The 15,336-nt window shown below is 40.1% G+C and overlaps 1 protein-coding gene across 3 annotated transcripts in view; it reads right to left on the bottom strand.

The window, feature by feature from the left end:
* The window catches only part of LOC149179588 (uncharacterized), a 128,965-nt gene that overhangs the window by 70,724 nt on the left and 42,905 nt on the right, over nucleotides 1-15,336 (bottom strand). The window contains exons 1-2 of one of the 3 annotated variants that reach the window (XM_089415725.1): nucleotides 1,177-1,277; nucleotides 654-727 (exon numbers count right to left, since the gene is read on the bottom strand). The exons of 1 other annotated variant lie outside the window; for it this stretch is intronic. In XM_089415725.1, the coding sequence (XP_089271851.1) occupies nucleotides 654-698 (45 nt within the window). In that variant the 5' untranslated portion in view covers nucleotides 699-727; nucleotides 1,177-1,277. Of the gene's footprint in view, nucleotides 1-653; nucleotides 728-1,176; nucleotides 1,278-15,336 lie in introns of those variants that run through there. One more of the 3 variants, XM_089415724.1, reaches the window with a different exon arrangement.

A 15,336-nucleotide genomic window follows, 5' to 3' on the forward strand; every position in this document is an offset into this window, starting at 1 on the left:
TTCACTTCTTTCTCTCTTCATACAATTTGTGTCTACAAGGCTACTGTTAAGCCACTCTCATAGGTCAATAAGGTCTGAATCAGCAACAATTCATCTCAGACCCCTTTGGTTCCATAAGGCATGTTTGATCTAAAACTGTTGCAAATCTATTTTGACATCTCTGATTAATGGAAGACTATTGATCCAATTTATCAAGACCTGTGAGAGTGAGAATTCAGTCACTTGATTGCTCTCTTTTCTTTATGATGCAAGTTTTGGGATTCTTTAAATCAGCAAGATTCAATCAGTAATAAAATTATGTTATTTATTTTGAAACCAAAAGAAAAACATTTCGATCTCATACTTATGGAAGATTGATTTTAGATTGATTTTGCCAAAAAACTATATATCTTTAATTTCTTCTTTTCCTCTTGATTTTGAGTAGACCAAGTCCAACAGTGAAACTAGTATTTTTATGCTTTTACAAAGTCCATAAAGCTTCAAAACAGATCAACTAAATTGCCTCAAATAAGACTTTTGGTTTTCCTAAATATTGGAAAACGCTAGATGTTGGTCATCACAAATGATTTGAACTTCTCTCATAATTTCTCCCTTTCCAATACATCAAGTTGACTTAATAACATCCATTATTAATATACCAATGTTGTATGTACCTCAATGAAGTACCAAAATCTCCACCTATTTGCAATATTGATCATGGTTGAACTTTACGCCTGTTTTAAACTGCCTGTTAAGATATACAAATTCAGCTGAAATAACTTTTGCAAGCTATATGACAATAAACCACAACTCTCGTTAGAGAAGAGTTTGACCAACTTTAGGTCACTGGCACATTGTTTCCTGAGCAAAATGGAAATTATTTTACCTTATTTAATTGATCAGGCACTGCAAAAAGGCCCCCTTTTTCAATTTTCTAGTAAATCAAAAAATGAATTACAGAATAGAAGGAATGAATCTGGGAATATTATAACCTACCTCCCACAAAAACTAAATTAAATGATGCCTTTGAGTTGCAAACATAAGCCTTTCAAGATATATATAAAAAACAAAATACTCCAACTAGTATTTAATACAAGCTGACCAAAAAGAAGCAAACATTGCTATACCAATAACTCATGGATGATTAAGACAAAAATTAGTTTACCTACATGAACCCTGCCTAAATAATGTGGTTACCATGAAATTTCGCCATTCTCTTGCAGATGCCCCAGAGCATGATTTTTTTGTAGACACAGAACTATCAAAAACAACTTCAGGACCTGATTTCAACTCCATTGCTGGAAGAACAGAAACCATCAATTAGTCACAAACACAAATGAAGTCATCATGTCTAGCCTCATAAGAGGAATTAAGCACAGTTCAAATTTAACAAGTCTAAAGACATCTCTTACGACCCAAGTTTTTCTGCTTAGGAAGAAATTGATAATAGATACACAAGCTCACATGATTGCAAGGATCACCATATTTCTGGAATAGAATCCAGAATTTTACATAAATGAACAGCAGAATGTGCTCTACCTCTACCAAATACAACTCTGCCAGTTTCTCAAATCAAAAAACACACCAACTACACCTTCATTTACCATTTAAACAGCCAAAAGCACCATGAAGAGCTTCTTTTTACTAGCTGCTCTGGTCCAGAGGGAAAATATTGATCCATCTTCTCATGAATATTTTGACCTGTGGACGTTCAAAACCATTACAACATGACTCGTGCCAAGAAATCAACCAATGGACTGTTATTTCCAGATGCCAACAACTGTTTATTGATGTTAATGCCACTAGTAATCCTCGTCTATCTTCAACAACATCATGGCTTGTTTCATAGCTTCTTTTCTGGTCATATCCCCAACAAAGAATTGAAGAGATCAAATACTTTAGGATCTGGGTTTAGTCTAGAGATACTCTTAGAATGAACTTTTACATGCACATGCCCACACACACATACAGAGAGATTAGATTTGATTTGAACTTTGAAGGCATTCATGAAGCCAAATTGGCCTATGAGACAGAAATGCTATACATTTGTTATGCAAACCTCCACCAAGGACAAGGAAACCATAAGATGCTAATAAAAAAAGAAAAACAAAATGCATGAGGGACAAGTCTGAAATATAACTTACAAAGGTGGAAAGTTTCCCATCCTCGTGAAGACAAAGGCTCATCTGGGTCTCGCCACATGGGCTAGGTTGTGCTTCCATTGTGCATAGCATTCAGATCTTTGGTTATGTGGTACATCATCCTTGTCCTCCTCGCTATCTCTTCTACCCAGCTTTCCTCAAGAGTTGCCTCACACAATGCACCCACAAGGGCTGACCCCCTTCTGATCTGATCATAAGCCACAGATCGGAGAAGTATTGCTCTGTTTCTACCTCCACTGATTGGAAACTATACAGTTCCCTTGATCCCATTACTCCTTTGGTTCTTTCCATCTACCTGCCTAGCATCTCAGACAGCGGGATAATGCTTGGAACTGTGTCATGGTGGATTTCTCCTTCCACAGGGTGTTTAGTGTGAGGTAGTGTTGTGTCCTTATTCCTTCCTTGGTGTTGATGTGTTAAATATAGTATAGCTGTATTTTTTGTCCCTTTCTTCACCATCTTTCCTTCCTGTAGCAACTAGCAACCCTGAATGTGGTTCTCCATTGCTGTCTTGTCTAAGGAGCATTCCACCTCCTTTATATCCCAACAGTCTAGTCAGATTTTGCATTGGCCATCCTAAGTGTTTTTTCTCCTCTAGATGCTTGCTGCTTTGGCTGGGCAACCTTTTGCTGTCCATTCCTTCAATATCCTACCCATATGGCAACAGTGTTCTTACTGCTTCCAACTCTATTGTGTAGAGCCATGTTTCTGCCAGAACGATTTCATAGGGCATGAAAGATTTTATTCACAGAAATCTGGTTACAATGTGCTTTTGTAACTTCTCCATTTCTCCTCATCTGCTCTTTGAAAGTTTGACATGCTTGGTTCCCAGATTTCACAGCTATAGAGTAGAACTGGCATGACAAGTGTCTAGAACAGCAATCTCATCATTCTCCAGTAACATATCTAAGTTGATCAGCACCTGTTCTGTGGAAGGAATATTGCCTTTCAACCTCCTTGGAGCCTCTTTCTCAAACATTGCTCCCGCCTGAACTTTTAGCTGAAATAAATGCCCGGATACTTGTAACTTTGAATGATCTCTAATGGTTCATTCTTGAATTTAATAATTGTTGTGTTGTTCATCTTTTAGGGAAGAAAATGACTGCTTTGGTCTTTCTTGTGTTGAATTCCACGCCCACTTCAGTGCAGAATTTTTCCAACATTGTTAGGTGTTCTTTTAGGCTTCTTAGCAATCTCACTGCTAGGATGACATCAGCCACATACATCAGAATTTTAATTATGATTCCTGCTAGGATGACATCAGCCACATACATCAGAATTTTAATTATGATTCCTGCTATATCCACCCCTTCCTTTTCTGTTTATCCACTTTTCCATCCTGTCAATATACGATCCTAAGAAGATGACAGTGGGAAGCCTTGTTTCACCCCTCTGTCGACATCCACACTTGTCATCCTTAGGTCCATACTTTAGCGGTGACTTTCTTGTAAAGTCTGTGAACAACCACCTTCCATTCTTCTGGCACTCCAAACTCCAAAAATATTTCCCAAAGCTTCTTCCAAGACACCATAGCACCACTTTTTGAAGTCCATAAAACAGCTGTCAGCGGCTCACCACCACATCTCTTCATCTTTGTTGTCCCAAAGTCTTACCTATTGAAATATGTAACTAGGTTTGGTATTCATAATGACGTGTGTAGTCATGATTTTATATATTTAATGTAAAGAGAAAAATAAATTTATTATTGTTATTCTTGAGGTATGGGTTTCACGCTCAAGAGAAATTTATTTTGTAAGTCGAGCTCCCATTGAGAGCTTCTAGGGCTTGTTATTTAGTCTACAAGTCAATTGAGTCATTGTCATGTATGAAAGACCCTTCTTGGGCATGTTACATATTGTAAAGAAAATTTATTTAAGTCAAAGTAGAGTCAAAAGATCCTCCAAGATCTCGTCATGGCGCAAAGATCAAGTCAGCCTACACGAAGGGACAAGTCGGCCTAAAGATAGCAATTTGTACCCCTCAAAAGGCTATATATAAGAAGGAACTCGACCTCATTTGGACACACTCTCAAGCAAGTTCGATCTCCTTGAGATAGAAGTTGAAAAAGGACGAAGAAGAAGAAGAAGAATAACAAGATCGAAGTTTTGGGCCTCTCTCTCTTGTGTCAAGGTTTCTACAGTTACTGGGCAAAACGAAATTTTGAAGTTGCATCAAAGCTATGAAGCTAAATCTAGGTCGAAACTGTGAAGCTGTATCGAAGCTATGAAGTTCCAACTAGGTCGAAGTTGTGAATCTGCTAGAAAGTTCGAAGTTGCAGTAGAATTTGTGGACAAAGTTGCAGAAGAATTTGCTGGAGGGGTCGAAGTTGCAGAAGAATTTGTTGGGTAGAAGAATTTACTTGAAGTCGAAATTGCAGGAGTTGTTGAGAAACTGCTAGAAGGAAAGCTCGTCAAGGGACTTGGTCTTGGAGGGTCTTGGTCAAGGGTCATAGGCCTTGGAATTCGTCAATTGAAGATTCTATAAGAAGAGAAGAATTCTTGTGGGTTTTCCTCTCAACTAGAGAGGTTTTGGCCTTAGCTGATTGCCTATATCTTGTGTCCTCTTATCTCACTGTTCTTTATGGTTTGGTAGTTGTTTGATGAAAAGAACACAATAATAATTAAGTTGAAGAAGAATCTAACTAAGATGAGCAAAAATACATCACAATCAGTTATCAAAGCAAGAGAAATCACACAATCTAACTACCCTAGATTTCTCAACACTGTATTAGAGCTACGATGGCAAGACAAGGAAAGACAGCTTAAAGAAGAACACTTAAAGGCCGAAGCACAAGAGGATCATCAAGAGCATCAATCATCAAAAAGGACCATTCATCTCAAGGATCATCGCATCTCGAAAAAAGAAGACCTCAAAACCCTAGCTCATCCGAAGAAGGGTTCTACATTTGAAGCATTCTTGAGAAGCTCATACATTCCTCAATCATCATCACAAAGAAGATCTCAAGGACTCTTTCTCATCTCAAAGAAGGACTTCACATTGGAGCATCTTGAAGCCTCTACATCAAAGAAAAGCAAGGAGAAGATATTGTCATCATCACCGAGAAATCAAGGTGATATTCTCTAAGAGCCTAGGATCACTTTTGAAAGAAGACATCTTCTATTATCGACATCAACATCAAAATCAAGGAGGCATTAAGTTGAAGATATTGTCATTAAGGAGTATCTTCACAAGCAAGTATTTTTATGTCCATATCTAAATCTATCAAAATGATTTCATTTTGCAAGGAAAGCAACAAATTGGTTGGGTCAACAAACTATCTTGGATGGAAGAAGAGGACAGATTTAATCCTCATAGAAAATGAAGCCATTGATCGTGTTAAGGGTTTAATTGTCGAACCTCGAAAGGAAGAAGTTCAAGCTCTAGCAAAATACATGAAGGGGGAAATAAGGGCTCAAAGAATTCTTATAGAATCAATCAAGGACTCTCTCATCCCCTATGTAGAAAAATTGGAGAAGTCAAAAGACATCTATGACAAACTGGTAGAATTATTCTCCGTGAGTACTTCAAGAGAAGTGATATCATTAAGAACCGAGCTCTACGAGATGAAGATATCAAAGTGTTGTAGCCATTACAACCACCCTCCGAAATATTGCCCATTCTTTGATTTTGGAGCCTCCCTTCTGTCCACGGGAGCTTATCATTTACTGTAGTCAAGTATTCATGTTATGTTAAAGACTTATCTTTCCGTGCTTTGCTTGTGATGTGTTGTTTTGATCCCGGTTTGATACCTTTCAGACACAAGCTATCTCTTGACTTGACTTTGCAACATTGTCGGTCTTCCCTCTAGAAACTGCGCAATCTTGGAAGGCAGGCCAGCCTTGAGGATCTGAATTGCACAATCCAAACAGGCAAGCCAGCCTTGAGCTCAGAAATTGCGCAATTCTAGGAGACAGCCTAGCCTTAAGCTCAGAAACTATGCAAAGCTTCCCTTGAGCTCAAAAACTGTGCAATTCACTGAGTCAAAGAGTTGCCCAGTGGTTGGGAATTTGCGCAATCCTTCTTGATAGTATGAATGGTCGTTTTTCCCAAAAAAGCAAAAAGCAAAAGGCAATCCCTAGAAAATAGGGAGTGGATAATTAGTTTCCTGAAGGATGACACAAGTTGCTATTTTTGGACTTTTCGCCAAGTGTCGATTTTTCCTTGATTTTAAACATGCGCGTCATAAACCCTAACCATCCTAGATCTATATAATAGATGCCCCTAGAGCTCATTTGCACATTCGATCTTGGAGCTCTAGCCTTCCCAAGGAGATCAAGGAGCCTTTGGTGGAGTTTGCGACGCTTTTCCAAGTGAGTTGCTTTTGTCGTCTTTTGTCGCTTTTTCTGTCGCTTTTTGTCGTTTCGCTTTTGTGAGTGTTGTTTTGCTTGTTTCTTTTCATGGTTGTTGGCGTTTTAACTTATATTAGCTTGTACAAGTGTTGGTTCAATCCGTCGTTCGCCTTTTACAAGTGTCGCATCAGCTTTCTTGTTTTTGCCCATTAGTGGTCGTCATTTTGGCGACTCCCTATGCATGTTTGTTTTTCCTTTTGCATGTTGATCTTCTGCACTTAATCTTCACTAATCTATCTTGCCTTAGTTAGATATACACTCTAACTTGCACTATCACTCAGATCTGCCACTTTCCCATCCTCTTTCCGGGCAAATCTGCCCTTCACTTGGCCAACAATTGCCTTGCTCAACTGGGCATTGCACAAGTCCAAGGCTCAAGCTTCAAGCTTGGCCTCTGAGACTGTGCAATGCGCAGTACCTGGCTAGCCCAACTGCGAATTACGCAGTTCCAGGGCTCAAGCCTCACCCTTGGCCACTGAGACTGCGCAATGTGCAGTCTCTCCCTCAGTCTGCCCAAGCTGAGACTACGCATTGTGCAGTCTCAAGCCTCAAGCTACTCCCCTGGCTGCTAAGACTGCACAATGCGCAGTTCTTGGAGCCAGTTCCTTCCCTCAACACAAGATTTGCGCAATTTTTCCCATCGATCTTGTTATTGTTGCTTTGATATTACTTTGTGAGTCATTTTGCTGAAGTTAATTCATGTTTGCCATGAGTGCATTTTCCTCCTACAAGTATTGCAATTTTTGAGCACTTCTCTTCATCAGTTACTGTCATCATGGCACCAAAGAGATCTGCTTCAAAGGACACTACAAAAAGCAGCACCGAGGAGGCAATTGAGAGTACTCCAATGAACTTGCCAGTTTTTGTAGATACTCAACTATTTATAGAGAAAGAATCAGACATCACATGGCATAAAGTGAATGAGGCATTCTCAACAAGAAGCTTCAAAGCAGATCTTGAAGACCGGTAGGTGTATATCAATGTCCAAAGGTTAGGGTTACACAAGGTTGCATGCAGGTACTCGGCTTTCCCATGTGCAGATGTTGTCAGCTAGATAATTTCTCACATAGATTCCAAGACTATGACTCTTAACAGTGTCAGCGGACAAAGGATTGCCTCTTTTTTGGCACCAGATTACCATCTCATGTACCATTTGCCGGAGCCAGAATCGCTCATGGATTCTTACTTCTATGCAACCACCAACTACTTGAGCACAAAGGAGGTTGTCAAAGGTTGGGTGAAAGAGCCAGCAAAGTTCTATCAAACACCCACCAACACCTACAAGACAAAATCTCTCAGGAAGGCTTATCAATACTTGATAGTTCTATGTTGCAGGATCTATGGTCAACAGAGTACTGAGACCTTCCCCGAAGGGTGGGAATTCTTGTTGAACCAGATTGTGAATGAAGGAAAACCATTCAACTAGTCAAACTTGTTGGCTCAACAACTAAAGATCCATGTAGCTAATGCCCAGAATCCTCCCAAGGGCAAGCAAGCTAGATTTTACATGTTTGCCTACCTGCTGGATGCAATATGTGCTCACAATTCATTTCTTGGCATGAATTGGACCTGGACACGAAGAGAGTCTATCGTGCACATTTACTACAAGTTGCTTTCAGAGTGCAGCCACAAAGGAGTAATGGAAAAGCTAATTGATCACTTCCTCATTCCATTATACAAGTTGATCTTTGAGGAAGATCCACCTTGCATGTCACGTGGGGCAATGGAAGCAGTGTCAGAAATAGCAGATTGGTTTGCCTCACCGGATGGCACTTTCCTCAAAGTGTTTGGCAGACAGAAGTCGCCACATCTTCTACCGAGGTATGCCACCAATAAGTTGGTCATGCAAGAAGTTGCTTACCATCTTTCCACAGGGTTATCAGCAGTTCTGCACAGGAAGAAGAAAAAACCTTGGCCCGCTCTTCCTTTGCAGATTAGATTGTACGAAATCAAGAATTTGAAAGTCGCAGACACCGAAGGCAAGGAAATAGAGAAATTTGCATTCAGTCATTTGGACTTCAATCCGTACGATCCTAGGAATGTTTGTAAAGACCATTGTGCAAGGATTCATTTTCAGTTATCAAGCGGGTCATTTCACAGACCCGAGGAGGAAGCGATGAAGAATTTTTATAATGCCTCCAAGTCCCACAAACTAGTCAACTTTGTTGGAACATCACAGGTTACTCCGCAAAAGGAAGTCGATCCAGAGGCAGTGCTAGCGAAAAGGCGCAACCTAGTGCGCGAAAAAGGGCAAGAGGAAAATTGCGCACAGTCCAGTGCAAGAGCAGAGCCGCAAGATTATAGCAGATCCAGTCATCCTGAAAGCGGCCATAGTAGCAGAGAAGAGGAGGAAACAAGGGAAGCAGTAGGAAGCGGAAAGGCGCAACCCAGTGCGCAAAAAAGGGCAAGAGGAAAGTTGCGCATAGTCGAGTGCCAGAGCAGAGCCACAAGATTATAACGGATCCAATCATCCTGAAAGCGGCCATAGCAGCAAAGAAGAGGAGGAAACAAAGGAAGCAGGAGGAAGAGATGAAGTAGAGGGAAGAACAAGAGCAGAGGAGATTGGAAGAAGAAAGGAAAAGACAAGAAGAAGAAGAAGAAAAGCAGAGAACAAAAGAAGAAGAAGAAGCACGGAAACAAACTGAGGAACAAGAGCAGAACCGGCTACCAAGAGAGGAGAAAGAACAGTTGCAGGACAAAGAGCTCACTCATGAAATTGACGAGTTAATTGTGATTCAAGACATGGAGGTGGAACCAATTCCATTGAATCAAAATGTTGATATGATGTCGAGCACTCAACAGGTCACCATTCAGTCTCCCTTTCCTTCGACAACGGAGCAAGCCCCAAGTGAGGAAGAGGAAATTGTTCCTCTTGATGAAGGTCCGATCATGGACAAGTACAATCTGACTTATGACAAGCTTCAGAAGAAGATTGTACAAGCAAGGAATAAGCATTTTTCGGACGATCTCGCATCTCCTGCATTCATCAGAGAAACGATGATTGTGACAGACACTAGAAGGAATCCAAATGCCATTGCTACAGCCAACTTGGTCTTCACAAGTGCTGTAAAGTCAAACACGGAGTATCTGATGATCGAGAACAAACAGTTAGCAAAGAACTTATAGGCTGCGAGGCAAGAAGTTGAACAGTGTTGAGAAATCAATGCAAATAGATTAAGATTTGATTTCCTCTTACTTGATAATTACCTGTGATTTATGTTGGCTTCTTTTACTTCTTTATTATCTTATCTTTCATCAAGCAATTACCATATTGTGTGTATGAAGATCACAAGACAAGAGACACAAATGTAGGCACTATGCCAGGGCAAAACTCCCCTCAAGGGGAAAACCCAGTCAAAAATTATCTTCCTTTCAATAGTATTCTTTGAGACTCTTCACCCTAGACAAAGACCAAACCTTCCCTCCACACCAAGTCAGCCTCCTAGATCTTTGACCCCTTTCCAACAGCACTTCCTTCCCAACAACTTCGACTATGCAGCAGCTTCCGGCATCAGGTAGCAGCAAAACTTGGAAGACTTCGATCTCCCAAACTAGGGCACAAAACAGAGAGAGAAAGGCTCCAAAATTTCAATTTTCTTCTCCTTCGATTTGACCCAACTCGCACTTCCTTTTGCTTCCTTAGACCCACTTCGCACTTCTCCAGCTTCCTTAGGGATATCGAACTAGCTTGAGATGAGATGCTCCAAATGAATTCGACTTCCTTCTATTTATAGGCTCCAAATGAGATTGAATTGGTGTCCTTGGGCCAACTTGATCTCTTCTCGGTCGACTCGATGTGGAGGTTACATAAATTATATTTGACTCAATAGTAAACCTTTTTACATGATTCAAAAGCCCAAGAAGGGTCTCTTTGAATGTACAATGACTTTTGACTATGGGGACTTTGACTAATATAATGATGACTCAAACATGAAACCCATGCTTTAATAAGTCATTGATACAATAATAAAAATAAAAATTATTCTTTTGACAAATACATTCTATGATGACTCGAATACATTAATGAAGACCGAACCTCATTACATTTTTCAACACTCCCTCTTAACTAGGGAATTATTCATAATATACAAATACATTGGAAGATCTCAAACTATGTGAACAATGAAGAACTTCAGGCACCGCAATGCCATGGACTAGATTACTAACCAAGGCAACATATCCATTGGTCTTGCATCAATTTAGGCACCGCAATGCCATGGACTAGATTCCTGACCAAGGCAACATATCCATTGGTCTCGCATCAATTTACGCACCGCAATGCCACGGACTAGATTCCTAACCAGGGCAATCTATCCAAGTGGGAATAAGGTGGACTCAAGCTTTCAGCCTCTGTAGGTACCATCAAGCTTACTTGCTAACCACCAACCCAAGCACCTAGGTGCATATCCATGGTCAGAGCTCTACGACCCACACCACCTTCCCTACTTTGGGACCTAGACATCAACACAAAGTGTCGGCCAGATGTCCTCCTAGGCAATGCTTCACTCGCAAAGCCTCAACAAATCTCTTCCAATTTCTTATCATCAATACAATCAGTAATATCTACTAAACCAAGCAGGTTCCTTAGATATTCAAACTTCTTATTAGGAAGAGCCTTTATTAGTATGTCTGCTACATGTTCATCTATCAAGACATACTCCAACTTCACGATCCCATCCTGCACCAAGGTCCTAATAAAGTGGAACTTATTGTTGATATGCTTCGTTCTAGCATGAAACACGGGATCTCCAAACATCTTGATACAACTTTGATTGTCACAATTAATCACAGTAGGACCCAAAGACTTCTCAAACAAATCTGTCAGAAGCTTCCTTAACCAAACAACCTCCTTTCCTACTTCACATGCAGCCACATATTCTACCTCAACACTACTTAAAGCGACAGGATCTTGCTTCCTACTCATCCATGAGATCATAGCAACTCCCAGATTAAAACATCCTCCGGTAGTGCTTCTTCCATCGTCTCACTGCAACCCCAGTCAGAATCTATGAAGCCAATTAGCTTGACTTCCTTACTATCATACTTTAGGCAGTGATGTATAGTGCCATGAAGATACCTCAATATATGTTTGGCAGTTATCCAGTGATCATGACGAGGCTCCAACCAAAACTGACTAAGAATATTTACTGCAAAACATATAATTGGCCTAGTATTTACCAGATACATTAGGGAACCCACCAATTGTCGATAGGAGGTAGGATCCACGAGACTAGAGTCAGAGCCCCTCAACTTCTTGAGATTGGTGATCATAGGAGTAGTCATCGGCTTGGAATCCATCATCCTGAATTTTTGCAACAACTTGATGATGTACTTTCCTTACCCCAAATATATCTCCCTAGGTCTCTACCATACTTCTAGACCCAAGTAATAGTGCATCAGTCCTAGATCCTTCATTTCAAATTCAGCTGCCAACATCTTCTTGCATTCTTGAATTCTTCGCTCCACACCTATGATGAATAGATCATCCACATATAGTAGAATAATGACGGGCTCATTATTCACGACCTTGATGTAGAGATTCGGATTAGCAAAACTCTTCACGAACCCAATTCTAAGTAGATATGCATCCATCCTTGCATACCATGCCCTAGGTGCTTGCTTCAAACCATATAGGGCCTTCTTAAGTCTGCAAACATGAGAGTCCCTGCTATTAACTTCAAAGCCTTTGAGTTGTTCGATATACACTTCCTCATCAATGGTCCCATTCAGAAATGCAGTCTTCACATCCATTTGATGGATATTCCAACCCATTGTAGCAGCCAATGAAACCAAAGATCTAATGGTAGTGTACCTTGTTGTGGGAGCAAAGGTTTCTTCATAATCAATTCCTTCCTTTTGAGAGAAACCCCTTGCAACGAATCTCACTTTGTACTTGTCTATACTTCCATCAACAGCATGTTTGATCTTATAGATCCATTTGGAGGTGACAACCAATTTGTCACTAGGTCTAGGAACGATTTCCCAAACACCATTCTTCATGATGGATTGATATTCTTCATGCATTGCTTTCTTCCAAACCTCTTGATGAGCAGCTTCCTTGAATGTAGATGGTTCGACTTCAATTAACTTTGTCATGTATGCAACATAACCATAATATCTTTTTGGTTTCTTACTTTCCCTAAAGGTTCCTTTTGCAACTTCATGTCCTTCAGCGTCTTCTAATGTAGCTTTTAACCAATTTGGCCTTTTCCTTGTGGTTGGGATGACCACCGATTGAATAGGCTCACTTGGTCCTTCTTCTTCTTCTTGATTTGTAGTAGGGTTTTCATGATGAACTTCTTCTTCTTCAAATATGGGAACTTCTTCATCATCAAAGTCAATAAGAATATCCCTTGATTTCTTGTATGCTTGATTTTCATCAAATATGACATCCCTGCTTACTTCAATATGTCTTCCTTCCTTAATGCAGATTCTATATGCTTTTGAGAGACTATATCCAACGAATATTCCCTTGATACTTGTAGAGTCCAACTTATTTCCCTTTTCCTTTGGAACATGGATGTATGCTGGACTTCCAAATATTCGGAGGTGAACCACACTCGGCTTCTTTCCTGTGAATAACTCTTCGGGTGTTGTATTATTAAGACTTTTATGAGAACTTCTATTTTGAATGTGCACCACTGTCATTGTTGCTTCTCCCCATAAGAATTTTGGTAGGTCTTGATCAAGGAGCATAGTTCGAATGCCTTCTTCAATTGACCTATTCTTCCTTTTGGCCAATCCATTTTGTTCAGGATAATAGGGAACAATGAGCTCCCTCTTAATACCTACTTCCTTACAATATGCAATCAATTCCTTAGAAGTGTATTCCCCACCATTGTCAGACCTTAGAGTTTTTATCTTTCTTTCGGTTAGGGTTTCCACTTTGGACCTAAACTCCTTGAACTTATCAAATACTTCATCTTTTGTTTTGAGAAGGTAGAGCCATGTCTTTCTAGAATGGTCATCAATGAATGTTACATAGTAGAGATGACCTCCAAGTGATTTGTCAGACATGGGCCCACACACATCAGAATGGATGAGGTCTAATATCTCTTTAGACCTAGTTTCACTATTCGGAAATGGCTTTCTTGTATGTTTTCCCAAAGAGCATCCCTTGCACACACCTTCATGATCTAACTTCATATTGGGGATACCATGAACCAATTGACTAAGAGTAGGGATGACCTTATAATGTAGATGACCATACCTCCTATGCCATAGCTCAATGGGATTGATTTCCATATGAACCAAAGCTTGAGGAGGTGGTGTAATGACTCTATAAAGGCTTCCTTCACGAACTCCAATAACCCTAGCTTTATCAATGCTAGAGTCTTTTCCCCAAACCAATACTTTTCCATCAACAAAAGAAACTCTTTCCCCTTTATCTTCTAAACAAGAAATAGAAAGCAAATTCTTTTTCAAACCTGGAACATATAGAATGTTGTTGAGGTGCAGCTTCGATCCATTTTCCAGCTTCAACAATGTTGATCCCAGGCCTCTAACAGCATAGCTTTTGTTGTCACCCAATTCCACTGCATGAGAAGATGGCTCCTTTGATAGTATATGAAGTTGTTTATTTTCTGCTGTCATGTGTCTTGATGCTCCATTATCAATGATCCATGCATTGTCATCATTAAAAGAACCTGTAAGAGCAGCCAAGAATCCTTGACTTTTGACCTTGTTGAATAAGTAATGGATGACCTTCTTGATCCAGCGTCCAGCAAAGTTGATACCCATTCTTATGTAGTTCATCAAAGATAGAGAATCCATGCCAACAAAGTGGTCTTCAACTTTTCCTGACCTTAGCTCTGATACCATGTTAGGAAATCAATGCAAATAGATTAGGATTTGATTTCCTCTTACTTGATAATTACTTGTGAGTTATGTTGGCTTCTTTTACTTCTTTATTATCTTATCTTTCATCAAGCAATTACCATATTATGTGTGTATGAAGATCACAAGACAAGAGACACAAGATGTAGGCACTATGTCAGGGCAAAACTCCCCTCGAGGGGAAAACCCAGTCAAAAATTCTCTTCCTTTCAATATCAATAGTATTCTTTGAGACTCTTCACCTTAGACAAAGACCAAACCTTCCCTCTGTTAGGATATTCCGACACATAGGAAATAGTTAAGTATAAGTTGGTCTAGTGTAGAGTTAGGTAAAGTGTGTTTCTTTACTATGTACTTTTGTAACTTACAATCCAACAGTCACGATATGTAGTGATCCAACAATTCATTCTCTCCTCGGTATTACCAACACTTTATCCGTGGCTTAACACCCGATTGGTCTATGATCTCTATTTAAAGAGCATGGAGAGTCATTTGTAGGGTAACCGTTCATGAGAGAAGCTTAAGGAAATTTTCATTATTTTATTAATAAGATGCCTGAAGTGGCCGCGTTGGCTCAGGTCGTGGACTGTTTCCCTCTTTGAGGGTTTTAACCACGTCAACAATACTGGTGTATTGATCTATGATCTGTTTGTGAGCGGTGTCCTTTGGTGTTCTGTCTGAGGAACTTACCCTGTAAATTCCTACACCCTCCACACCAAGTCAACCTCCCAGATCTTCGACCCCTTTCCAGCAGCACTTCCTTCCCAACAACTTCGACTATGCAGCAACTTCCAGCATCAGGCAGCAACAAAACTTGGAAGACTTCGATCTCCCAAACTAGGGCACGAAACAGAGAGAGAGAGGCTCCAAAATTTCAATTTTCTTCTTCTCCTTAGACTTGACCCAACTCGCACTTCCTTTTGCTTCCTTAGACCCACTTCGCACTTCTCCAACTTCCTTAGGGATATCGAACTAGCTTGAGATGAGATGCTCCAAATGAATTCGACTTC

Source organism: Pinus tabuliformis, chromosome 3_2 (assembly GCF_031772625.1).
Source record: "Pinus tabuliformis cultivar Carrire ecotype Pingquan chromosome 3_2, CPIR1, whole genome shotgun sequence".
NCBI classification, from domain to species: Eukaryota; Viridiplantae; Streptophyta; class Pinopsida; order Pinales; family Pinaceae; genus Pinus; species Pinus tabuliformis.